The 13,917-nt window shown below is 39.9% G+C and overlaps 1 protein-coding gene across 1 annotated transcript; it reads left to right on the top strand.

The window, feature by feature from the left end:
- Positions 1–556: 556 nt before the first annotated feature.
- Positions 557–1,072, top strand: LOC131026031 (uncharacterized). The gene has a single exon (XM_057955808.1). It carries the CDS (start codon positions 557–559, stop codon positions 1,070–1,072), a length of 516 nt encoding a protein of 171 aa, XP_057811791.1.
- Positions 1,073–13,917: the final 12,845 nt, after the last annotated feature.

Genomic DNA, 13,917 nt, shown 5'->3' with positions numbered 1-13,917 from the left:
CTTCGGGAATTTGGGCGTGACAGAGTGGTATCAGAGCAGAATCCTGTCGGATCCGCGCTCCCAGTTTGGTACCCGATTAATATCAAAGTAATATTCTTGACTTTGATTTAATCAGTGAATAAATAAATTATGGTATATTTAATTAATTATGTAAATGCAGCAACCCCAGCTAGCTATCTCTCCACCGAGGTATGTTATTTATATAAGAATCATGAATTAAAAGTTGTATGTGTTCAAATTGCATATTCGTAAATGCGCGCAGAAATGATTATTCGGGAAATAATTGATGGAATATTTTATTTGAGTTTCGCATATGAGTTTCTCACAAGGAATGTATTGTAAAATACATATATTGTTATGCATTAAAGATATGCTTCAATATCATGGTTGATTTCTTCTATGCATTTTGGTTGAAATTATTTGATTACTTTTATGACAAAAGAAAGTGACAAGAAAAGGATATAGTGAAATGATGACATTGAATAATCCAAATGCTGCATTGAACTTAGTTATGTTAGCTGATAGAAAGACTTATTAAGGATATCTTTTATGACAGATGGCAACTAGAACCCGAGGTAGAAACAACGGAAACCGCGAGAATGAGGAACTAGTTAATCATATTCCAATTCGTGATACCGAAAATATGTTCAGGAAACAACACCCTCCAACTTTTGATGGCTTAGGTGATCCAGTAGACGCTGAAAAATGGGTTAGCACGATAGAAAGAATATTTACCTATATAAGGTGTGACGATAAAGAGAAGGTAATTTGTGCAAAATACCAAATGATTGATGAGGCTGACTTCTGGTGGGAGTCAGTAGAAAGGACTATGACTCAGGCACAAAAGGACACTTTGACTTGGGAAGACTTCAAGGAAAAGCTGTTTGAAAAATTTATTCCAGAATGCTATAGGCAAAAGAGACAGAATGAGTTTTGGAATTTAAGACATGGAAAGAATACAGTAACAGAATATGATCGTCAATTTAATCGATTGTCAAGATACTATCCACAACTGGTGGATACTGATGAAAAGAAGGCGGACAAGTTCAAAAAAGGGCTGCATGCATCCTGATATTGCAATATCATTGGTTAGTCAAGGAACACTAACCTATGCCCAATCACTAACAAGGGCTTTGAACATTGAGTCATTATTACCAAAAGAAAGAGAGAAGAATCCTATACAACAATTTGATGGAAATAGGGAAAAGAGAAAATGGGAAGTCGAATCGTTCGAAGAAGGAAATTCAAAAAGAATTTTTTTTAGAGAACCATCACCACAACAATCACAACAACAACAACAACCACAGTTTCAGCAACAACTACGACAACCGCAGCAGCAAAACCAACAATACCCTCAACAGTGGGGATTTCAGGGACAAAAACCTGTGTGTCCCCAATGTCACAAACCTCACTTAGGAGAATGTCGGATGGGGACAAATGTTTGCTTTAAATGTGGAAGACCAGGACATATGGTTAAAGATTGCACCAATAGAAAAGAGTTAAAATAAACAACAACGAGCCCGGTCCCCGAGTTGAGTAACCAAGGTAAGCAAATTTCGATGATGAAATTTTTATAAGGAGGGAGGGATGTAACACCCCGATTTTTCATAAGATAATATTAGATTATTCTCTAGGATATTTGGTGAGATTTGAAAAATCTAGGATTTATTTAAGCTGTTGGGAACCTTGTGGAATATCTTAACCCTTGTTTTGATGATACCAAAATTCATAGGACTTATATGTAATAGACTAGAATCATTTTGAACTCAAGTGTTAGAGTTCGTTTCTAGTTTAGTTGCGGTGTCGAAGACTGAAGACTGAAGAACGAAGACTGAAGACTGAAGACTGCAGTTACCAACTGAAGTATCAGTTGAAGAATCAGTTGAAGACTGATTATTTAATGCGCGCAATGGACTGATACTAAAGTCAAGTATCAGTTGAACATTCCTCCTAGGACTGATCTTCCAACGTTCAGAGGAAGCCACGTACGCACAAGTACAGCCGCATTAAATGCAGAGATCTCAGAATATCTTATCTCTGCAGAGGTCATTCCTATCTGGTGGTTACTTTTCAGAGATGTCACATCTCCTGTCCATCAAAGAGAGCCGTTTCCACACAGACAAGGAACCTCGAAGATTGAAGCCTTAGCCCAAATTCGAATTTCTCTCCAACGGAAGAAATCTTGAGGACAATTTACGCCAACGGATCTATTCAAGAGTTCTCCTACAAATAGCGCTCGAGGATCACTTCAACCTTCACCGATTCAACGACATAAGCTGAAGCTCTGCCGAAATTGCTACTCAGCCTAAAGCTTAACCTCCCCAAAGCTTGAATCGAAGAAGAGAATTCCAAAGCCAAAATCAGTCACTGCTGATTACTTACATTCTCTTAGACCCTAGGCATATATCTGTTTACCCAGAAGCCAAAGGTCAAACTTGCTTCAAAGAACTTGTTCTTTGTAAGTATAGTTGGCACTCGTTTAAACCTCTCCCCCATAAGAGTGTTTGAGTGGTTCGGAGTTCAGGAAGGTACTCTGAACTCTGAGTGAAAAGTCTGAGCACGAAGTGTGCTTAGCAGGGAAATCCTACGCGAGGTGTGTGGGTGCTGAAGAAGGGTTTTCTTCAGTTTACGGTTGTGTGCACCAGGCAAGCACACGGGTACGGTTTGCAGTGCACCAGTGAAGCACTTGCGGAGTGGATTGTTGGTCTGATCAACCAGCCGTGGATGTAGGAAAGGGTTTTTCCGAACCAAGTAAAAGTCTCTGTGCTATTTACAGCTTTCAGTTTTACATTCTTACTTGTGCTATTTCTATTGATAAAACTGAACACTGACTAATAGCAAAGAGAAACCTTAATCCAACAACTTGCTCCACCGAGGCTATTACGAAACTATGTTTAATTTCCGCTGCGTATGATATCTATCTGACTGAACAATCCTCTGATAGTAAGGAAGAGTGATATCATCTCTATCTTAGCAAACACGACTGAAGCCCTTACTTGAATCAGTTAAGTTCCAGCAACTTAACTGATAATTCATTACTGAAGAGCTTTCAGTATCAGTCGTCAACCATGTTGGTCAAAACTGATTTCAGTAAAACAGGAGTCCTTGTTTGCATGTAAAGTTTCGTTTTGATCTCTGACTGAGATCCCTCTGATTGAGGTCAGTAGATTGTTGTAAAAATAGCCTATAGGTGTATTCCCCCCCCCCATACACCTATTCGAGACCCCCCAGACCTAACAATTGGTATCAGAGCAGGTTGTTCGCAAGAACTATCTGCATCTGACTAGGTTCTTTTTTAACTAGATCCTATTGGGGGAATTGGTGTTTTTGATCAAAAATCTTTTCTCGAGATTACTCTAGAGACTGCTTGTTCTGTGTTCGTTTCCTGTTTCCTGTGTGCTTCTCCCTTCTTTCTCTAACAATGTACAGGAACAAGAAAGATTCATCCAGCGATTATATTCATACATATTTTCGAGGAATCTGCGGACTTGAGTTGGGTTCATTGGACTCTGATGAAGAAGAAAGATTTATCTTTCCAGAAGAAAACATGAGTCCAACCCACTCACAATCAGAAGAAACGAGCAGATATGATCAGACACGACTAGAGTATCAACACCTAAGTACGAGATTTGAAAATATCCTTAGGGAGCACAAACAGATCATCAAAAAGACTGATCTTGTGCAAGATGCTCGAAGGATCGTCATGCGCCGCTTCATTACAGATGAAGATGAATCTGACAAAAGAGATGTACAGGAGCGCAGACTGATCAACAGACTGAAACTTCTTACGTCTCAGAAACAAGAACTTCTACAACGTCTCAAGGAAGCAGAGACAGAATTCAAAATGGCGGCAGAAATTTTTGAAAGAGTGATCCATGAGGAATCACTTCAGCACAGAAGAAAGATGGAATATGAAAGGAGCGTGCAGCAACAGCCAACGGACTCTAAATCAAAGGAGAATCAGTCATAAAACTCAGGGGGAACTTACACTTCAAACAATGATGTAACTGGTGATAATCACTGTGTAAGCTTCTCTCAACAATATCACTTGTATCTATGATTGCTTTTCTTTAAAACTTATCAGCTGTATTGTGCTTAGTCTGACGTGTCTGTATACTTACTCTCTTTATTCTTTATTTTAGACACGTGCACACCCATTTTAAAACGGTTGTCACATGATCACACGATCCCGCCCTTTTTACTAACAAGCGGAGTGATCCACGTGTCACGACTCCATTTGCACGGATTTCAAATGTTTATTGAAACCACCTTTTGCACGATCTTTCACACTCTCTTCAAAAACGTTTCATCTTCGTCTAAAGATTTACTCAATCTCAGAAAAATCTTTGTGTGCAAAATTCCTTGAGAGTACCTTTTTCTGCAAGACTAACAGTAAGAATCCACAGTTTTACCTCTGTGAGAATCAGCCATCAGACTTTTGCAGAAAACCTCTTAAAGATCCAAATGGGAAAATCAGCATCACAACAAGTTGTGTGTTACGAATCTGTTGTCACACTGGAATCACTCCAACAGTTTGCTGATTTCAACAAGATCAACGAGATCTTAGAACAACATGGATGGATGAAGTTCGTCCAATGCTCGCCTAAGTTTCTTCTCGACGAGTCGATCATCCGAGAATTCTACGACAACATCAAAACAAATGAATCGACTGGAGAACTCAAAACAGAAATTTCTGTTTTCACGAATGAAGGCTTTTCAGAATCAACCAAGATGTCCATCAACATATCTAACGCTGTGAGAGAAATGTTCAACCTTCCGAATGATGGACCAGCTCCATTCTTCACCGATGAAGAAGCCACAGAGCACATGAGAAAAGCACTGACGAGTCATGCATCTACTGATCACGTCATCACCAATGTTCTGAGCATTTCAAGAATTCATTTTCATCTCAGACCCATTGCCAAGATGATCAAGAAATGTTGGTTTGGCACTCTTGGATCCCCTGGTCATCTCTCAAGACCACACAAATTAGTGTTGATCGCCCTAATGCAGAAAGGCCCATTCAACTGGGAGAAGGCCTACATTCAGATTCTCGCTGAAGAGAAGGAGAAATCTCACTCCACCAAACATCTGCGTCAAGGAACAAGAGTCTCAGCACTCATTCTTCATTGTGCTAAGGAGACACCTTGCTTCTGGAAGAACACTACTCAAGTGTCTTCCACCATCCATCTGTTTGAAAAACAGAAAAGTTCACTTAGAGGGAATATCAGTATCTCGACTGAAATTCCTCTCCTCACTTCTGAGCCACGACACAAGACTCGAGGCTCAACCAAAAAAAAGTTCAACAGCGTCTCGTCTCCAGTCAAGATCTCGCTGGACACTCCTCAGAAATCTCACAATGAGGAACATGAAGAAGATGCACCAAAATCTTCTGAAGAAGCTCCAATGCCAAGTGCGGAAATTCCTCAACAATAGGCTCCGTCTGTCCTTCCAGCAGATGAAGGAAATCAACCGACAGAGGAGACACAAGCAACCTATGACAGAGAAACGGATTCTGAAAAACTTCCTCTCAGAGGTTTCTTCCATTACTGTCTTGAAGAGTTCAACAAGAAGGCCAAGTTTGATGAATCTGCTGACATAAAAGCTGCATCCTCATCCTCGGCCTCTGTCAATCAAACTGCCCTTCTCAAAAACTTCGTGACACAACTGTCCGAACACTGTGTCACAACCCTCTTTCCCACAGTCTTAGCCTCCCTGAATCCTGAAGAGTTCCAAGCTCTTGTCAGTTATTTCTTTTACATCTTCATCAAAACCCTACCCAAATCTCAATACAAGGAGATTGATGAGGTTCTCACTGAAAGAGAGATGGAAGCTTTGGAGAACAGCATCTTTGAAAAATTCAGAGTCACAAATGTTTGGGATTGCATCCACGACTGGGCACCCAACTTCAGACTGTATCTCACCTCCAGAGGTCTTCTCAAAGAAGATAATGCTGAGGACATCGAAGTCCACCATGAAACTCCACTGCATCAGACTGCTCCAGCCAAAGCAACAGAAGAAGGAACGCCAGCTGAAGAGCAAGAACCTACTGAAACTACCACTGATGAAAAAGTTCAGATGTTGGACGAGAGGCTGCTCATTCAAGAAGAAGCTTCATATGAGCTGAGAGTCAAAATTGCAATTCTTGAATCAACAGTCACTCATCTTCAACAGCAACTGGAAATCCAGAATAAATTCAGCGAGGTCCTTGAGTCTGATGACAAAGACAAATGAGAAGAGGACAGGAAAGGAAAAGGGAAGCTGACTGAAGAACCAAAAGGAAGTCCTCCAAGGAAGCCAAGCAAACAACTCCGCATCAACTAAGGACTAAGGAAAATCAAGGAATGTCATCTAAACAGAAACTCATTTTTTTATTTGATGTTCCTAGATTGTATTAGTTCGTTCTTCCTTGTTATGTTCTTCCACACTTTTGTTTGATATATCGTTCTTTACTGAGTTTAAGCATATTCATGTTTATTCAGTCTTTGTTCCCTTTGCCTAATTTACTCTTGATGATTATGGGTTATCTAATTTAGGGGGAACACTGTTTAAGCTTTTTCAGTACTTAACTGTTGTCCTTACTGATTGTTTGGGAACTTGTTCGTATCCTCTATGACTTGGACTAGTGATGATATTAGGACCTATGAGTGATTTTGTTTAAACTGATGACATTGCGTTCTGTTTTGGGTTTTCAATTTACAAAATCTCTTTTTGTGCATATCTTTTCAAATCATTGCATGCACCATACGCCGCCTATTTTCGGCAAGAGATCATGACAAATATTCTATATCAGTTCATATTTCATTTTTTGAGGCACTTATCTGACGGGCATTTATTACGGACGTCAAAAATTATTATAATTGATTTGGCGCGCAGATTTCAAACTGCCCACGTCTTTTCGATTGCCCTAGGAAACTGTTCATCTCCCATGATCACACTTTCTCCATTACTGTCATTCCTCAATTCTCCATCACCTTCACTCTCTCTCTCTAACATTCAAAATCCACAGCACTCTACTGTGAGATCACTCTTTGCAAAAATTCTCTTCACAAATTTCCTATTCAAGATGGCCAAAACGAACATGAAGAAGGTTGACAACGAGAAGAAAGCTTCAATAGAAAAGGATGTCAGATATGAACAGATGGTGCATAAGGAATCCTTTGAAAAGAAGCCGGAATACACAAAGGTCTCAGAAATTCTTCACCAGAACGGATGGATGAAGTTTATCACCAATGAACCGAAGTATCTACTCGACGATGCTGTCAGAGAATTCTACAGGAATCTCAAGTTCAACGATTCCGAAGAATTGATCTCAAGAGTCAGTATCATCGAAGGAGTAAAATGCATTGAAGAGACTCTCAACGTCTCTGAGATTGTCAGGGAACTGTTCAAACTCCCAAACAGCGGATATCTCCTCTCCACATTGACTGATGATGAAGCAAATGAAACTCTCAAGTCTGCACTGAAGGATAAATCTGAATCAACAAAGAGTCAAGTCACTCTTTCTCATCTACATCCAGAGTTTGCCATGTTGGGCAAAATTATCCAGAAGTGCTGGATAGGTGCTACAGGGACTCCCCACAAAGCTTCTCAACCGCAGAAGAATGTCATGGCTGCTCTTATGAAGAAAGAATGTTACAACTGGGAAGAAGCTTACCTAAAGCTTCTTTTCAATGAAGCTCACAAGGCCGGCGACGATGGTCCGACAAGGGAACAGGGTATCCCAGATCATCATCGAGGGGACCAAGAAACACAAATATGTGTAATGGCCTAAGATGATCGAACTCACAGACAGCCTTCGTCTCTTCAAAACTGGCCAGAAGAGATCCCAAACCTTCCTCGAAGGCGAAGGTAATTGACATCTCTTCTCCTCCATCATCTGATTCTGAAGCCCCTGATTCACCTCCCTCAAATCCTCACACAATTGTGCCACGTCGTGTTCGTACCATCCTCCCCAAGAAACCATCTATACCAACTGAGATGCCTTGGAAACTCTCTCCAAAATCCAAAGGCAAAGCAGTTGTGGAAACTGTACCAGAACCAGATTCCACCTTTATTTTCAAAGGTACTCAAGAAGCTATTGAACTTCAGTCTAAAGCTCAACAAATTGCCACCAATCGCCTCCGACGCATAATTGGTGATGTTGATACGTCTTTATGAGTCTACCGGGACCTTCATAGACTCCTCACGTATACTCTTCTGAAGACAGCGCCATGCCCAAGATTCAACAGTCTTCACAGCCCTGAAGCTGAAGACTCGTTTGAGATGGAAGAGGCTTCCCTGATCAGCCTCTTTCAAATTGAACATGTTTGGGACGTAATTCATGACTTTGACAGTTTTGCCATGAATTACTTGTACTCCACCAAACAATTCAGACGCCTCTTGTCACTAAACGACGATGCCGGGACATCAAAGGTGTTGGACGAGCCTCTCATTATAGAAGAAGTTACTGCAGCTCACAGCTCTCTCCAGTTGATGACACTCCACAACCGGCGAAAGCTGCTGCTGACCCTGCCGCCGTTGTTCAACCAATGACTGATTCAATCAGTCAACCGGAGCTACCATCTTCTCATCCGACATTTCCTGCTGAAGTAGACCAGGCTAGCATCACTGTAGTTGATGCTCCTCTTTCAGTAGAAGAAGAGAGATCAGCAGACAATGCTGTTCGACCAATTTCTGAAGAACGAGTTGATGACATCCTCAAGTCTCCTCCGTCTTCATCAATACTCTTGAACAGTGATGAGCCTATTCCACCTGAAGGCCAGGACATCAGTCAAGAGGAAGAAATTCCGCAATCTGTTGAAGAAAGAACAGATCGCCCTGCTCCAACCAATCAAGCCAAGGCCTCCACATCCAAAACCAACAAAGAGCGTCAGCAAGAGCAAAATTCTTCTGCCGAATCAGATGTTCCAATAGAACACGTCGAGCTTCCTCGCGCAGAAGGACCTGTTCTATTTGATTCTGATACGGAAACTGATGAGCGCCTCACCATCTGGAAACATAATCGGCCGTGCAGACATCTATTACGGATCTCTGATGATGAAGAAAGACCAATGGATGTACTGTTGAACCAGCTTGCTGATCAACGGCTTGAAATCGACTCACTCAAGCACGAGCTCGAACTACAGCAAATCTATGGTAAAAAGTTTTCGTGAAGAAGCTCAAAGAAGTAGAGAAACAGGCAACCGAAGACATGGTCTATCATGCCGGCTTGATCGATAAGCTCAAACAGCGGATAAAGGCAGAGAAAAATGCTCTGCTCAGATATAAGCTTGAAATGCTTGATCCAGAGACTGGTATCCCCAAAATTCGGAAGGATCACACGGAATTGTACACACTCTTCCTCGAATCAGAGATTGAAAGAAAGACACAATACGCTGGACTAACTGACAAGATCCGGGATATAGAACTTGAGTTCCTACAGACGTTCATGCCAAGAACCGAGGTCAAGGAACTCGTTGCAACGACAGTACAACCTATCCTGGAACGACTGACACAGGTGGAAAGGCAACTCCAACGAACCAAAGAATCTCCTGACTCCGCTCTCGTTCAGAAGATGCTTAACGATCTTCAAGAGTTACAAAGCCGACTTCCTCCAGCTGATGCCAAAAAGGGGGAAGAGGATATATTGAGGCGTATGCAAAGAGAAGCGGAAATGCTCCCCTCTGTTTTCAACAGGATGGAAAACAGGGCTGAGGAAATCACTGCAAGGGTTGCCCCCACTTTCGCCTCAGTTGAAGCCAGCAGAAAGAGAAGCAGAGAAAGCTCTTCAAGTGAATCAGAACTGAAGAAGAAGAAAACCATCGACTTCATTTCAACTCTAAAGGAAAGTCAAAAGCTTGAACATTATCTCAAGAATGGATTGATTGTATCTCATCTGGAAAAGTTTGAGCGACCAGATAAATGGATACCGTCAGAGTTGAATGATTGGTGGGAGCAAATCAAGGAACGCTACACCAAATGGATGGTGTTTGCAAGTATCCAAGGCGATAAGGAGCGCATGTATGAAGCCTGGAAGTACTTCCTCATGCAACTGAAAGAACGAGATTTTGTTCGTCGAATGCTGGAAGCTCAGAAGGAATATGGACAAGGCATTCCTGACCCGCAGAAGAAAGCAGTGACTCCACCAAGGATCAGGAATGGAGTCGACAGAGAAATGATCAAGAAAGAAGTCAGAACCGTTTGCAGGATTTGGAATTTTCATCCAGACTCTGATAATGCCAGAAAGGTATGGGAAGCAGTCTTCAAACTCTACAATCAGAAACCTTGAGTCTGTTGAGTGTCCTCTGTAATGTTCTGTATCTGCTTTCAAGTTGTAATTTAGACTGATGTTTTATCAGCCTTTTTCTTAATGAAAAGAACAACTTCTTTTTTATCTCAACCTGAAGACAATGACTCTTTGTCCAGGCTCTGATTATGGTTTTTCTGTCTTCTTTTAGTTCTGTTTTTAGAACTGTTTTCGTTCTTACTCTAAGTACAAGTTTTTAGGTTCTATTGTTAAGGGGGAACTGTTTTCACCCCTTGTTTAGAACTTGTACTGAGAGTTCAGTCTTTTTGCTGTCTAGAACTGCTGTGTGGTTTTGGCATCATCAAAAAGGGGAAAATTGTTGGGAACCTTGTGGAATATCCTAACCCTTGTTTTGATGATACCAAAATTCATAAGAATTATATGTAATAGACTAGAATCGTTTTGAACTCAAGTGTTAGAGTTCGTTTCTAGTTTAGTTGCGGTGTCGAAGACTGAAGACTGAAGAACGAAGACTGAAGACTGAAGACTGCAGTTACCAACTGAAGTATCAGTTGAAGAATCAGTTGAAGACTGATTATTTAATGCGCGCAATGGACTGATACTAAAGTCAAGTATCAGTTGAACATTCCTCCTAGGACTGATCTTCCAACGTTCAGAGGAAGCCACGTACGCACAAGTACAGCCGCATTAAATGCAGAGATCTCAGAATATCTTATCTCTGCAGAGGTCATTCCTATCTGGTGGTTACTTTTCAGAGATGTCACATCTCCTGTCCATCAAAGAGAACCGTTTCCACACAGACAAGGAACCTCGATGATTGAAGCCTCAGCCCAAATTCGAATTGCTCTCCAACGAAAGAAATCTTGAGGACGATTTACGCCAACGGATCTATTCAAGAGTTCTCCTACAAATAGCGCTCGAGGATCACTTCAACCTTTACCGATTCAACGACATAAGCTGAAGCTCTGCCGAAATTGCTACTCAGCCTAAAGCTTAACCTCCCCAAAGCTTGAATCGAAGAAGAGAATTCCAAAGCCAAAATTAGTCACTGCTGATTACTTACATTCTCTTAGACCCTAGGCATATATCTGTTTACCCAGAAGCCAAAGGTCAAACTTGCTTCAAAGAACTTGTTCTTTGTAAGTATAGTTGGCACTCGTTTAAACCTCTCCCCCATAAGAGTGTTTGAGTGGTTCGGAGTTCAGGAAGGTACTCTGAACTCTGAGTGAAAAGTCTGAGCACGAGGTGTGCTTAGCAGGGAAATCCTACGCGAGGTGTGTGGGTGCTGAAGAAGGGTTTTCTTCAGTTTACGGTTGTGTGCACTAGGCAAGCACACGGGTACGGTTTGCAGTGCACCAGTGAAACACTTGCGGAGTGGATTGTTGGTCTGATCAACCAGCCGTGGATGTAGGAAAGGGTTTTTCCGAACCACGTAAAAGTCTCTGTGCTATTTACACCTTTCAGTTTTACATTCTTACTTGTGCTATTTCTATTGATAAAACTGAACACTGACTAATAGCAAAGAGAAACCTTAATCCAACAACTTGCTCCACCGAGGCTATTACGAAACTAAGTTTAATTTCCGCTGCGTATGATATCTATCTGACTGAACTATCCTCTGATAGTAAACACGACTGAAGCAAACACGACTGAAGAGTGATATCATCTCTATCTTAGCAAACACGACTGAAGCCCTTACTTGAATCAGTTAAGTTCCAGCAACTTAACTGATAATTCATTACTGAAGAGCTTTCAGTATCAGTCGTCAACCATGTTGGTCAAAACTGATTTCAGTAAAACAGGAGTCCTTGTTTGCATGTAAAGTTTCGTTTTGATCTCTGACTGAGATCCCTCTGATTGAGGTCAGTAGATTGTTGTAAAAATAGCCTATAGGTGTATTCCCCCCCCCCCCCATACACCTATTCGAGACCCCCCGGACCTAACATAAGCCTATAATAAATTAGATTTTAGAATAAATATGTTGTTACTCATTTATTATATTTAAAATTTGCATTTACATTTCTTTAAGCATTTCCACAGCATTAGCTCAACTGCATTATTGTCATATTATTTGTTTATTTATTTTCCTAAATTTAAACATATATTTTCCCTAAAGAATTTTATTTAGAATTTGTGAAATAAATATACTTATATATAATAGATATATAATAATATATTCTTTTAAAACTTGCTTATAAATATATAATATATAGCGTATAGATATATATATCTTAAGCTAATTGTTTACATATTATATATGTATATATAGCTATACTATAGCTGTACTAAATAGCTTTTAGTTAATAAATATTTACATTATAATATAATAGTACCATATAGCTTTGTAATTAAGTTAAATGATTAGCTATCATATATATATATATATATATAAACGAAAAGTGTATACTAGTTATTGAAAATATAAGAGTTAAATATATATATATATATATATGCATGGACAAAATACTATTACGTAGCCTATGTTAAAATCATGCAAAGTATATATATATATATATTATATATATATATTTTAAAACAAGAAGAAAGAAAATGTAGGTGAAGGGTTTCGAACCCCTGCCATTGAAATCATCTACAAGGCACTAGTGTTGCCATTACACCACGCCACTATTTCATATATATATATATATATTTTATATTAAGTGGGAACAAGTGTAAGAAATTGATAAAGTGACTAATCAAACCTACGAAGCTACGAAACAAGTGTAGGAATTTAAGAACCATACTAATCAAACCTACTAACCTATGGATACGTCTATAAATGACTCAGCATAGCTATAAATCACCTATATAAATATGTGGTCGAATGGTTGCAATAAACCACAAATCATAAAGCAGAAATATTAAAAGACAAGAGGTGTCGACCAATACTAGATAAAAGGTGGGTTCTATTTTCCAAAATATATTTGAATTATTAAGCTCTGATGTTATTATATAAAATGTGGTATGTCCATGAAATATTTTCACGTTCTCCCACTGTTTAATGCTCTTATGTTAACAATTGTGACTTTTAATGGGTCTGACACAACTATTAAAAGTTGTGCGCACTGTCTTAAGGTAGTGGATTGATCCCCACGAGCCTTATAGACGAAATGAGGATTTTGGGTTTGCCCTTAATCCAGCTAGATGGTGTAGCTGACGTGGGTTTGTCCCAGGGTCTCATCTAGTTAATGAATGAATGAATGATTACTTCTCAGGGGTCGCCCAGGGACTACGAATGAAATGATAAGGGTAACAGTGGTGATACGGTATGGCGCGCGCAAATGAATGAAAATATTTTGTGATTATAGAAGTTAAATGTTTATTTTTAAAACCTTCTATAATTCACGTACATGCATGGACTATCATATGAAAATGATCATTTCAAAAATGCATGACCCACTGGGTACACTAGTACTCAGCCCAAAATTCTTTTAATCTTTTCAGGTCAGTAAGGTGGTGGAGATGGAAGCAGCTGTGGAGGGCTGGCTGCAATATTTTGAAATAACTATTATAATAAAAAGTCTATTATACATTTTGAGTATGTAAAAATTATAATCAAAGATTATATATATAGAATGTTTGGTATTATTATTTATTTGCACGCAAATTATTTATTCTTTACCGCTCGATGGAGAGTGCATGTGGTCAGCCCCTCTTGGACGCTTGAC

Source organism: Salvia miltiorrhiza, chromosome 5, assembly GCF_028751815.1.
Source record: "Salvia miltiorrhiza cultivar Shanhuang (shh) chromosome 5, IMPLAD_Smil_shh, whole genome shotgun sequence".
NCBI classification, from domain to species: domain Eukaryota; kingdom Viridiplantae; phylum Streptophyta; class Magnoliopsida; order Lamiales; family Lamiaceae; genus Salvia; species Salvia miltiorrhiza.
The sequence above is the reverse complement of the archived record's forward strand: the minus strand, read 5'-3'. Positions and strand labels throughout refer to the sequence as shown.

Bases quoted from the DNA above. Each gene is read 5' to 3' on its own strand.
- LOC131026031 (XM_057955808.1), top strand. From the start codon at position 557: ATGGCAACTAGAACCCGAGGTAGAAACAACGGAAACCGCGAGAATGAG.